Genomic DNA, 11,446 nt, shown 5'->3' on the forward strand with positions numbered 1-11,446 from the left:
GGCGCAGCCGCAGCGCCCCGGATTCTCGCGGCTGCCGCAGCTGCATCGGAGCCGCTTGGCTGAGGAGAGCCCGAGGTGAGAGCAGCGGGGCCAGGGCTGCATCGCCGCCACCCTGTTGCGCCGCCCCCTTCCCGCTGTAGCCCGGCCGCGGCAGGGGGCCCCGCCCGGCCTGGCTTAGCGCCGGGTCCCCCCTCCCCGGCCCAGGGCGGCCCGGGACATCCTGGGTCGGGGCCCGCTTTGTCCTGCGGCCCTGCAGCCCGGCGCGCGCGTGTGGTGAGGCGTGCGCGCGCCTGCACACGCGTCTGGTTCTGAGCATGGGCGCGCGTGTGTTTGCGAGTGCGTGTCTGGTCCCCTGCGTACCTGGGTCTGGTTTTGTGTGTTTGCATGTGTCAGTGGTTCTGTGGGTGTGGGTGCGTGGGTCTGGTTTTGTGTGCCTGTAGATAGGCGACGCGTAGGGGGTGTGCGCGGGTGCACACGCACCCCCTGAGATTGCCTGCCACCTGCGGGCAGTCACCGCTTGCCACCCCCCTCACAGCCAGCACTGGCGCGGCCACCTGCGGGAGCTCCCTGCCACCAACAGTGCTGCCACCGCCTGCGGGTGGTCACCGTACCCCGCCAGCCTCAGGAGGTACACCATGTTTATGTGTGTATGTGCATTTACATGAGTGTCTGCTTGTCTGTGTGTTTGTGCACCCGTGTCTGGTTCCCTATGTTTGCGCACATCTGGTTATATCTGTGCACATGAGCGCCGGTGCCTGGTTCTCTGTGTGCGTGTGTGTCTGGCTCTGTGAGTCAGGGCACCCATGTGTGTCTTTCTGCCTGGCCCCTCTGCAAAGAGGTGACCACTGTAATAAATCAATTGGGTCCTGAAACGGGGCACACTCAATTCACAGATGTTGTGGAGGGGTGTCTGCAGTCCAAGGAAGGGGCACCTCCAGTCTAAGGAGGGTGGGAACTACTGGTCTGTATAAGGTGCAAATCTGCCCAGCCTTCTGTTTGACTTAAGACTATGCCCCTCAGCTTGGCAGCCTGGACAGATACCAGAACAGCTCCTGATGTCATCCTTGGAACATGCTAGACTTTGCCCTAATTCCAAGATGCACTTCTCAAATCCCTTTAAAACAGATCTAGTGAAACCAGCACAAAATGCAGCCTGGATATGCCTACTTAAACATGGTTTAATAGCCATTTAACAAATTGAATCATGTCTCTGCAGAGTCTGATTTAACAACAGTTGCTTTAAAATCACACTGTGTGTGTAAGATGAAGACTTAGTGACTCAAGCTCTTTCCTGGCCTTTGTATCCTTATTGCAGTGCAGGACAGAAATATGCAGCTCAGAGATCTGCATATTTTCTGTGTAGTAGAGCTCCCATGTTAGATGCGTTGAAGATCAGGAAATAATCTCAAGGATCCTTGAGAGCTGGCTTACTTTCTCATATGTCTTAAGAACATCTTTGAATGAAAAACCTTCCTAACTTATAGCTATTTCATGTTGTTCTAAGGCATTGAAAACATGGACATTTTAGATGTTATTTTTTTTATTCAGCTATGATTTCCTTCAGTCTAGTGATCTCTGAGTAGAGTGCATGTTATAAAAATGGAATCAGTCCTCAATACAGCATCAAAAAGAGTACCAGTTTTATAGGAAGTTGGCCTTTTATTTTTGAAATGTTTGAGTTGACAGAATAACATGATGTATGTAGTTCAGTGATACCTAGGAGGAACTTGATTTCATGTTTCTAAAGAGTTAAAGTTTCTGTTAGAGGTGCACCAATACATTGGTCCGATATTGCATCGGTACCAATATAAAGAAAATTGACTGTATCAGAAAGTGTCCACATCAGGCAAAAATGACAATAATTTGGCTGATAAATGCCCTGTGCAGGTGTGCAGTAGCAGTGCAGTATGTAAGTGACAAGGAGAACAGCCTGGCAGCTTGGAGAGCTGCATCCAACTGGTAAGTCTGTTGTGATGGAAGGGGAAGGAGGGGAAAGGGATGGGGGTGGGGAGCAGAAGGCCCCTGCAGTGAAGGAGGAAGTGGGGCTGGGGCTGGGGCTGGGGCTGGGACAGGCTCTGCCCAGCTGATGCAGGGCACGGGATAAAGCCTCAGCTCATGGCGGGGGCTCCCACTTCTGCACACACCCTGGGAGGGCATGGGGGGGGCATGTGCCCCCAGATCTGTACAGAGGATGTGGGTGGGCTACAGCTGTGGGCAGGGTTCTTTCCAGTAGGGGCTGGGCTGTGCTCAGAGCACATAATGACAGCTCTGGGAAGGGGCTACAGGGGGTTTGCAGCCTCTCCAAAATTCACCGTAGCCCTCCCCAGTGCCCCCTCCTAGCGCCACCGTCCACCCTGCACGCAGCCCTGGCCCCAGCCCACAGGTTGCCGCGTCCTGAGGAGATCCAGGGGCACATGCGCGATGCGCTGTCCCCTCCCACCCCCAGTGCCTGCCAGGGTGTGTGCAGCAGCAGGAGCCACCCCCCCCCTTGCCTCTGGAAGAGCTGCAGCTCTGTCCTGCATCCCGTCCTGCCCCAGCTGGGCAACACCTGCCCCAGCCCCAGCCCTACCCCCTCACTGCAGGGACCTCAGTCTGTCCCCCAAACCCCTTCCCTTCTCCACCCTTCTGCCACAACAGACTTGCCAGCTGGACACTGCTCTTCAAGCTGCCTCACTGCATATTGGAACCAGATCACTATTGGCTGATATGCCTCCTAAAAAATCGGCTATTGGTATTGGCCCAAAAAATCTCTGTTGGTGCACCCCTAGTTTCTATAAGTCCGTACATACACAATGTATGTAGTTTTAGGGTTGTTCGTTGTAGCTGTGTTGGTCTGAGGACATAGGCAGACGAGGTTCTTTGTGTAGACATGATCTCTTTAATTAGACCAACTAAATAGTTGGAAAGATTGTTTTGTGCAAGCTTGTGGGCACAAACACCCTTCGAATTGGAACAATCTTTGCAACTGTTTAGTTGGTCTGATAAAAGGTATCACATCTACTGAAGAACACCATAGATAGCAGCATTTGTTGAGGACCTCTTATTGGGAAATTCAGAAACAAGACTATCTTTTTTGTTGCAGGCATAGACTGCAGTGTTATGAATATATAGTAGGCAACTATCGATTCTCTGGATCATGGTGTACATGTAAGTGGTCTAATCAAATTCCTGATGAATCCATTTGTGGCTGACAAGCCCAGTGTGAGAGCAACGCTGCTTATTGCGAGTCTCACAGATCCATATGTTGTCTCAGTTGGAGTACAAGTTAAGAGCATGCTGCTTTCTTTTTTCTCATTTTGCTTTCATGCTCTGGATGAAAGCTGCTTCATATTAAGCTGCACCCAGTGTCAGGTATTCCCTCTGGATCACATAGGATTTTGCATGCTCCTCCCAGCTTTCCATGTTGATGTTGAATGATTTTATATAATTTTTATACACATCATGGTACCTCTGTAGAGGGTGACTGGTTTCTAGAGCCACCTCGAATCTCGCTATACAAAATATTCTTGGCGATATAATCCTCTTCCATTATCCTGTCATACTGGATCCATCACAACCTCCTCCTCTTGGTAGTGGCATCTAAGTGTGTCAGTCCTGTGCGCTTCAGCACCTCTGTGTTTGGTATTCTTTCATCCCACTTTATTTTCAGGCTCTTCTGCAGACAACTCACGTGGAAGCTGTTCAGCCTTTTGATATACTTAGCATATGTAGTCCACGTTTCTGAACTCTAAAGCAGGGATGACGGCTCAAAAGTCCTGTAGATTTGTATCTTCACCTTAGCTGATAGTTTGCTGTTATTCCATGCATGTTTCTGTAATAGCCAAAATTCTTAGGTGCTTTTCTGATTCTGTTAGTTCAGTCTGAAGGTCAAGATTCCTGCTGGTTGTAGAATCCAAGTAGCAAAAACTTTCAATAACACCAAGAGATTTATCTGTCAGAATGATGTCAGGTATCGGTTCTTTCGCCCCCAGTACATGATCACAGTTTTCTTGAGACTAATTGCCATCCTGAAGCTCTTGCATGATTCAGAAAATCTGCCCAAGAGATTTTGCGGGGAATATTCACTGTGGACACCCAAGCCCATATCGTAACCAAACAGGAAGTCTCTCAGAACCAGTTTTTTCACCTTGGCTTTCACTCTGAATCTTGTGATATAGAACAAACCGCTATCTAATCTTGTTTGACGATAAATGCTATCGTTACTGCCTTTGAATGCGTGAAGAAGCAGAAATGTAAACGTTATAAAGCATGGGAGCTAAGACATACCCCCGTTTGTTGATGTACTATTGATGTCTTGTCTGTTGACTGTACGAAGGCCATTGTTGGATCAGTGAAGGCTATGTACACTGGTATTTGTTTTTTTCCACACTCCTTGCAGTTGTTTGACCAAAAATATCGTATCAATGGTAGAGCAAAAGCCATGTTACCTTTCAGGATAGATTCTTTCACCTAGAGATTGCAGACTAGAGAGCGTGATGCAAGTGACAATTTTTCTGAGTCTGTTCTACAGGGAGATACCTCTACAGTTGTCATAGGTGGTTTTATCTCCCTTTGTTTATGTATAATTGTACAAACAGAGTATCTTTGAAATCTTGTGGTAGCACTGCCTCTTTCCAACAGAGCAGCATATCTTTATGAAGCCTTTGAAGTAATTCATCATTGGCACATTTGTAGGTTTCAGTAGGCAAACAGTCATTTCCAGATAGCTTGTTCCCAGGAATTGATTTAATGACTTTCTGCAAATTTGCTAATGTAGGCTTGTCTAAATCCATTGTAACTTCCAACCGTGGTAATCCTCCAAGCTTTTTGTATTGGATTTCATCTCACTAGAGTATATAGTTCTATAATGTGCAATCCAACTCTCAAGTTGTTTGTGTTTATCAGTAAAGACACTTCTATTTAAGTCTTTCAGCAGAGTTGTTTTCTTCTCAATTGGACCACTTGCTCATTTGATGCCTTCGTACATTCTGTGGCTATTGCCTGCATCAGATACTTCCTGAACATCATCACAGTTTTAGCCAAAAATCTTGGGCACACCTCTTAGCTTCCTTTTGCATTTCTCTTCAAGCCTTTCTCAGATTTTCTAGGGTTATGGTCTTGGGAGATTCCTTATAGTTGGTTAATGCTGTCCTTTTGTTCTCAACCAGTGGTAGAAGGGTTTCAGAGTGCTTTTCAAACCAGTCTGCATTTTTCTTGCACTGTTTTGCCAAATATTGTTATAGGAGCATTGTACATGTTTGCTTTTAAGCCTTCCCAAGCCTCAGTGGCTGAGTTGTTAAGTAAACTTGCGTTTGCAACTTTTTTGTTGAATAGTCTGCATTTTTCTGTCTGGTTTGGCTGATGCCTATCTGAGAGTGACTGGTTGCCTTGCTGTGGTGGATCTTTTTGACATAGTTTGCTTCAAAGTCAGAATCAAAGGCATGGTCAGTGTCATAGTCAACACTGAGATAAGACCTCATATGTAGAATTTATTTCAGGTGGCTATACTTGGTCAGTACAAGATTTAACTGATCTTGGATGCTTCCACCATGTCCTTCTTGTGATTTGCCAGCGAAGCAGATGTTAGTAATACGGGTTTTAATTTGCACAAAATTCTAACACTCGTCCATTTTCATTCATACTACCAGTTCTGTAATTGCCCAGAATACCAGGCCAATTCTTAAAATTACATCCAACTCTTGCATTGAAGTTGCCAAGCATTATAATGATCTTATTTCTGTGAGTTTTCTCAATCTCTTCTTCAAGCTGTTGGTAGAAAACATTCTTGTCTTTGTTGCTAGTTTGAAGGATAGGTGCATAGCCACTAAACAGTGTGATTGAAGGTGTTCTGTGTAGGCATGCTGAGTGTGATTAATTGAATAGATATAGCAATGAGGGTTTCACAGAGGGATAGGAAGCTGTTACTAATAGCAGAGTCTACTCCCTGCTCGCTCCTTTCTCCTGCTGGTTTCACAGGCCAGAATATGATGTAATCATTCTCTTGGATAGAACCTGTTTATGAGAGCCAAGTTTCTGATAATGTCAATTCTGAGTGTAACCAATTCATGGTTTAGTAGTGCTGTGTTCTTTAAGTCTGAGTCTGAATCAGACCCAAGGGTCAGAGCCTGAACATTCCAGCATGTGAGTTACATTATCATTTTTAGCTAGTATAGATCACACCAAGACTTTCAGTGCATATGCCTAGGCAGGAGTATGGATGAGTGGAGGCTGCTCTAGAGCTATCATCCCTCCTTTGGCCCGTTAAGATAGTCCAAAGGCCAGACCAAGTTGTTCGGTGTCTTGATGTAGCTCAAAAGTAGGCAAAAATAGAGCTTGTGGGCAGATCTAGCCTGCCAATGGATTGGATTTGGCCTGCAGGGTGCACCTGCCAATTGATTGGATCTGGCCCACAGCTGACCCCATGGTGCTCCATATGGGGCTGAATCCCACCCAGAGCAGTCATCAGTCACCTATCCTCCAGCCCCAGTCCTAGACAGCTGTTCCCAGTGTGGCTATAGCTGTCCTGATGCTGCTCAGCTCCCCTCGTCTCCAGCGGTGACTCCTGCTCCTGCCCCTGCCCCTGCTTTGCTGCTTTGGGCGAGGAGGAAGCGGCAGTGGCTCTTGCTCCAGCAGGTGGGGTTCCAGCTCTCAGCTGCTTTCCATCCACTACACTCGCCCAGAAAAATGAGCACCCACCTGCAGGCAGCTGAGTGGATGGAAAGCAGCTGGGAGCAGTAATGTAGTGGGGGTTCAGTGATGCCATGGGGTAGTGTGTGGAAGTGCAAGCATGTGGTCATGTTAGTACTGCAGTAGGTGAGGCTGGAGAGGTTTGCTGGTGTAGTAAGGGGAGCCTGTGTAGGGAGCAGGCAAGATAAGGCAGTGTTTCTTAACTTTATAAACTTTAGGCGCACTTGGATAGACTTGAGGAACCCCACAGAAAATTCCAGCTCTTAAGTTTCATTTGTTTTTTTGGCTACAGAAATGTTACGGGGCATTTCTTTTGTTGCAAAGAACTCAAAAAGACCACAACAGGTCAGAATGGTTTTAACGTTACGGATTCCTGCTTTAAAACTCTGGGTTTATGATGTGAATCATGTTTGTACATCTAACAGTGCTAACACTGCATGGTGCCCTACAGCACCCTTGAAAGGATCTCAGGGCACCCCAGGGTTCCTCATCTCCCTGGTTGAGAATCAGTGGGCTAGGGCAACATGCATGGAGGTGCCTGGTGAAGCAAGAAGTGTGTTTGTGGGTGAATTACTTGGGGATGAGGTGCTACAGCAATAGGGAGGTACAGAGGTACCCAGTGAGAGCTGTACTGTTAGGGCATGGTGAGGTGAGGAGGGGCTCATTGGTCCCGGGAGACAGCATGTGGATGGATGGGCAAAGCAGGCAGTATAGGGTGGTACTATACCTTGAAGGGGAGGAGTATAAAACCATTGCTAGAAGAGGTGTCTGGAAGGATGCTGGGGGTGGAGGGCTGTAAAGAGGCAGTGAAGTAGGGACGGACTGTATTTGTAGGGTGAGGAGCTTGGTGGCTGGGCTGGTAGCTGCAGTGAGGCCTGGGGTACAACAGCACAGTGGGGAGAGGGGAGGCATGGGGTCAGAAGAGGGCAAAGCAGGGGTATTGCTGCACTCATGGGTTTGTGTGTCTGTGTGTGTGTGATGCTCCCACATGCTCGTTCTCTCTCTCTCTCTTTCTCCCCCACCAGGCACCTCAGCGGCTTTAGCCTGCAGGCAGTGGTAGCTGTAGCAACGTGGGCCCCACATAGCCAGTGACAGTGGAGGCCAGCTGGGCATGGTAAGAGGCTGCAGCTGGGCAGGGGAATGCAGAGGAGGGCAGTCCCTGTCCTCAGTCCACTCTAAGCCCTTCTCACTCTCTAGACGCACTAAACCACGTCTTTCTCTCTCTGTGTGCGTGCAGCCATTTCGGGAGCATGTGTACTACCCACTGGATGCAGCCATGGCCGCCCCAGCCCCAGCAGTGCCGACCTTTGGTTTTCGGGCGCGGCAGGGCAGCCCAGACTGGCGGCGCCTAAGTGCAGTGGACGTGGAGCGGGTGGAGCGTGAGCGGGATGTGGCACTGCTGCAAGAGCACCTGGCGCACGTCACCTTCTGCAGCGCGGAGCGGGAGCACTGCCCACACTGCCGTGGCCCTACTGACCCGCTCCTGCTCAAGCTGCTGCGGCTGGCACAGCTGGCCACGGAGTACCTACTGCACTGCCAGGATGGTCTGGCTGCTCAACTCCACACCCTCGAGCAGGCTCTGGAGGCAGCCCGGACAGAGCGTGACCAGCTGGGTGAGGAGGCGGCACGGCATGGGCGGGAGGCGCAGCGGCTGCAGGAGGAGTGCCGGCGGCGCAAAAGAATGATCAGTGCCCTGCAGAGGATGCTGGAGGCTGGAGCCAGCTGCCACCAGGTAGGCAGGCCCACTTACCCCTCTATGAGGCATATGCAAATGCGTGTACAGACATGTATACATGCGCAGATGTGTGCCCTTGTTGCCTGTGCTTGCCAGTCCCATGGCATAGCCCCTGGGCAGCTCACCCAGACAGGCTCTCACACATGCACTCAGGGGTACGCATGTACAGATGCACATGTATAGGCATTTGCTTTTGTTGCTGGTGGGGCACACCTTACTTTGAGAGTATGCTTGACTTCCTGCTCCACCAGGTTCACACACACTCAGGAGCATGCATGTACAGACAGACACTTATGTGCAGGTGTTTGCCTTTACTGTCCATGTTTGCCACTCCCCTGGTGCATTCCCTGTGCAGGTAGGGCATACCTTGCTTGATCCCACGTCCCTCCCAAATTGACACCTTTTTCCTTGCAAATAACCACTGCTTTTCAGTATGCAGTAGTTTCATACTCAGGCTTTTGGGCAAGAACCTCACACTGCTTGAGAGGAGAAGGAATTATTTAGTTTCCCCACAGATTTCTTTGTTGGCTGATGGACTCTTTCCATACTAGTATCCATTTTACTGTACTGTAGGGCGTATTTGAAGGAGGGAATTAGCACCGGTCACTTTCAAGGCTTCTAAAATAGTCCTTTGACAGCTGTTTCCGTTTCACCATTTCATTTCAGTTATTTTACTAGACCACAACTGCATTACAAAGTAGGCAGTAGGGCTGGAAGATGCTTCACATTGAAATGGCTTATGCATGTGACCAACAGACAGGTAATCAGAGTTTGGTCCATTGTAAACAGGAAGTAGTTGAATGGGGCTGGCGTCCTGTTTTGCAGTTAAGTAAATCATGCACTTACCCAGTAGGCACATAAATGGTGTTCCTATGAAACTAAGGATTACACAAGGTGGAAAGCCAGCAATGAAAAAGTTGGCCCATGAAGTCGTAGAGTAGCAAAGTGCCCAATAAAAAATGGAACTTCAGTACATCTTTCCAAAATTGAAATCTTGAAAATTCTCCTCCAACTTTGAAGCCATCTTGAAATGTCCTGCCCAGCTGCTCCTGGCTACATGCACCTAACCTAGAAATACAATGTTGGTCACTCTCACATACTGAAGATATAGAAGATTTCATAGACATTAGTGGCTGGGAGAGACCTCGTAAGATCATTGGGTCCAGTTCCCTACCCAAGAGGCAGGAAGTCAGCTAGAGTCAAAGGATCCCAGCAAGATAAGCATCCAAATGTTTCTTGAAAGTGTCCAAAGTAGGTGCTTGCACCACTTCTGGGGGTCGTCTGTTCCAGGCCTTGGGGGCTCGGACAGTAAAGAAGTTTTTCCTTATGTCCAGCTTAAAACATTCTTGCAGGAATTTATGACATTGGACCTTGTCATCCCTTGTGGTGCTCTGGTGAACAGTCACTTCTCCAGATGATAATGCACACCCCCTATGTACTTAAATGGCTGCCATCAAGTCACCCCTGAGCCTGAGCTTTTCCAAGCTGAAGAGTCCCATGGCTCGCAGCCTCTCTTCATAAGGCCTGTTCTCTTGCCCTCTGATCATGCATGTGGCTCTCCTCTGGACTCTTTCAAGCTTCTCCACATCCTTCCTAAATTGTGGAGTCCAGAATTGGATGCAGTACTCCAGCTGTTGTCTCAGCAAGGTCGAGTACAATGGGAGGATGACATCCTGGATCTTGCTCGAGATACATTGGTTGATGGAAGCCAGAGTTTTGTTCGCTTTGCCAGCTGAAATATCACATTTGTGGCTCATGTTCATCTTGTGGTCAATCATGACCCCCAAGTCTCTTTCGGTCATGGTGCTAGTGATTGTAGCACTGCCAAATATACAAGTGTGCTGCGGGTTTTTTTTCTTCCCGAGGTGGAGCACCTTGCTTTTCTCCATATTGAATGCCATCAGGTTTTTATATGCCCACCTTGCAAGCCTACTGAGGTCAGCCTGAATCACCAGCCTATCCTCAAGTGTGGACACTCTTCCCCAAAGTTTGGTGTTCTCAGTGAACTTAGTCATTCTGTTTCTGACAGCAGTGTCCCAATCATTTATGAAGACATTAAAGAGTACAGGTCTGAGAGCAGAGCCTTGGGAGACACCACTAGTCACTGAGTGCTGTGTTGATTCGGTTCCATCAGCTATCACCCTCTGGATTCAACCTCGGAGCTAGTTCCCCAGCCATCAGGCCGAGGCTGTGGTTGCCCAATTCTTCCATGAGAGCATCGTGGGACGCCAGGTCAATGCCTTTTTTAAAGTCCAAATAATTATATCAACTTCTTCCCTTTTGTCCAGGTGATATGTCACCTGATCATAGAAGGAAATGAGGTTGCTCAGGCAAGACCTACCCGCAACAACCTTGTGCTGGCTATCCCTCAGAATGTTACCTTCTGTTAGTCTGTCAAGAATGGTTTCTTTGATAATTTTTTCCAAAATCTTCCCAGGGATTGAGGTCAAACTGATTTGGCCTGTAGTTTCCCAGGTCTTTGTTCCTCCCTTTCTTGAAGATGAGCACCACATTGGCCCTCTTCCAATCTTCAGGTACTTCGCCTGAGCACCACGAGTTCTCAAATATCCTTGCCAGTGGCCGTGCTATTTCATAGATTTCATAGACATTAGGGCTGGAAGGGACCTTGGAAGATCACAGAGTCCAACCCCCTGCCCAAAGGGCAGGAAGTCAGCTGGGGTCATAGGGTACCAGCAAGATGAGCATCCAATTTATTCTTGAAGGTGTTCAATGTAGGTGCTTGAACCACCTCCGATGGCAGGCTATTCCAGACCTTGGGGGCTCGGATAGTAAAGAAATTCTTCCGTATGTCCAGCCTGAAATGGTCTTGCAGGAGTTTATAACCATTCGACCTCGTCGTCCCTTGGGACACTCTGGTGACCAAATGTTCCTCCAGATACTGGTGGTCACCCCTGATAAACTTACAGGTGGCCATCAGATCACTCCTGAGCCTGCACTTTTCCAGGCTAAAGAGCTCCATAGCTCTCAGCCTGTCGTTGTAAGGTCTGTTTTCCTGACCTGATCATGCGCGTGGCTCTCCTCTGG

At 48.6% G+C, this 11,446-nt stretch overlaps 1 protein-coding gene across 5 annotated transcripts in view; it reads left to right on the plus strand.

The window, feature by feature from the left end:
• Positions 1–2: 2 nt before the first annotated feature.
• DZIP1 (DAZ interacting zinc finger protein 1) overlaps positions 3–11,446 on the plus strand; it is an 81,350-nt gene continuing 69,906 nt past the window's right edge. For 4 of the 5 annotated variants that reach the window (XM_019529741.1, XM_019529744.1, XM_019529743.1 and 1 more), the window contains exons 1-3: positions 3–75; positions 7,692–7,780; positions 7,904–8,398. In XM_019529741.1, the coding sequence (XP_019385286.1) occupies positions 7,778–7,780; positions 7,904–8,398 (498 nt within the window). In that variant the 5' untranslated portion in view covers positions 3–75; positions 7,692–7,777. The remainder of the gene's footprint in view (positions 76–7,691; positions 7,781–7,903; positions 8,399–11,446) is intronic. The other variant, XM_019529745.1, reaches the window with a different exon arrangement.

The sequence above is a fragment of the Crocodylus porosus genome, unplaced genomic scaffold (genome assembly GCF_001723895.1).
Source record: "Crocodylus porosus isolate Cpor-Errol unplaced genomic scaffold, CroPor_comp1, whole genome shotgun sequence".
Lineage (NCBI taxonomy): Eukaryota > Metazoa > Chordata > Crocodylia > Crocodylidae > Crocodylus > Crocodylus porosus.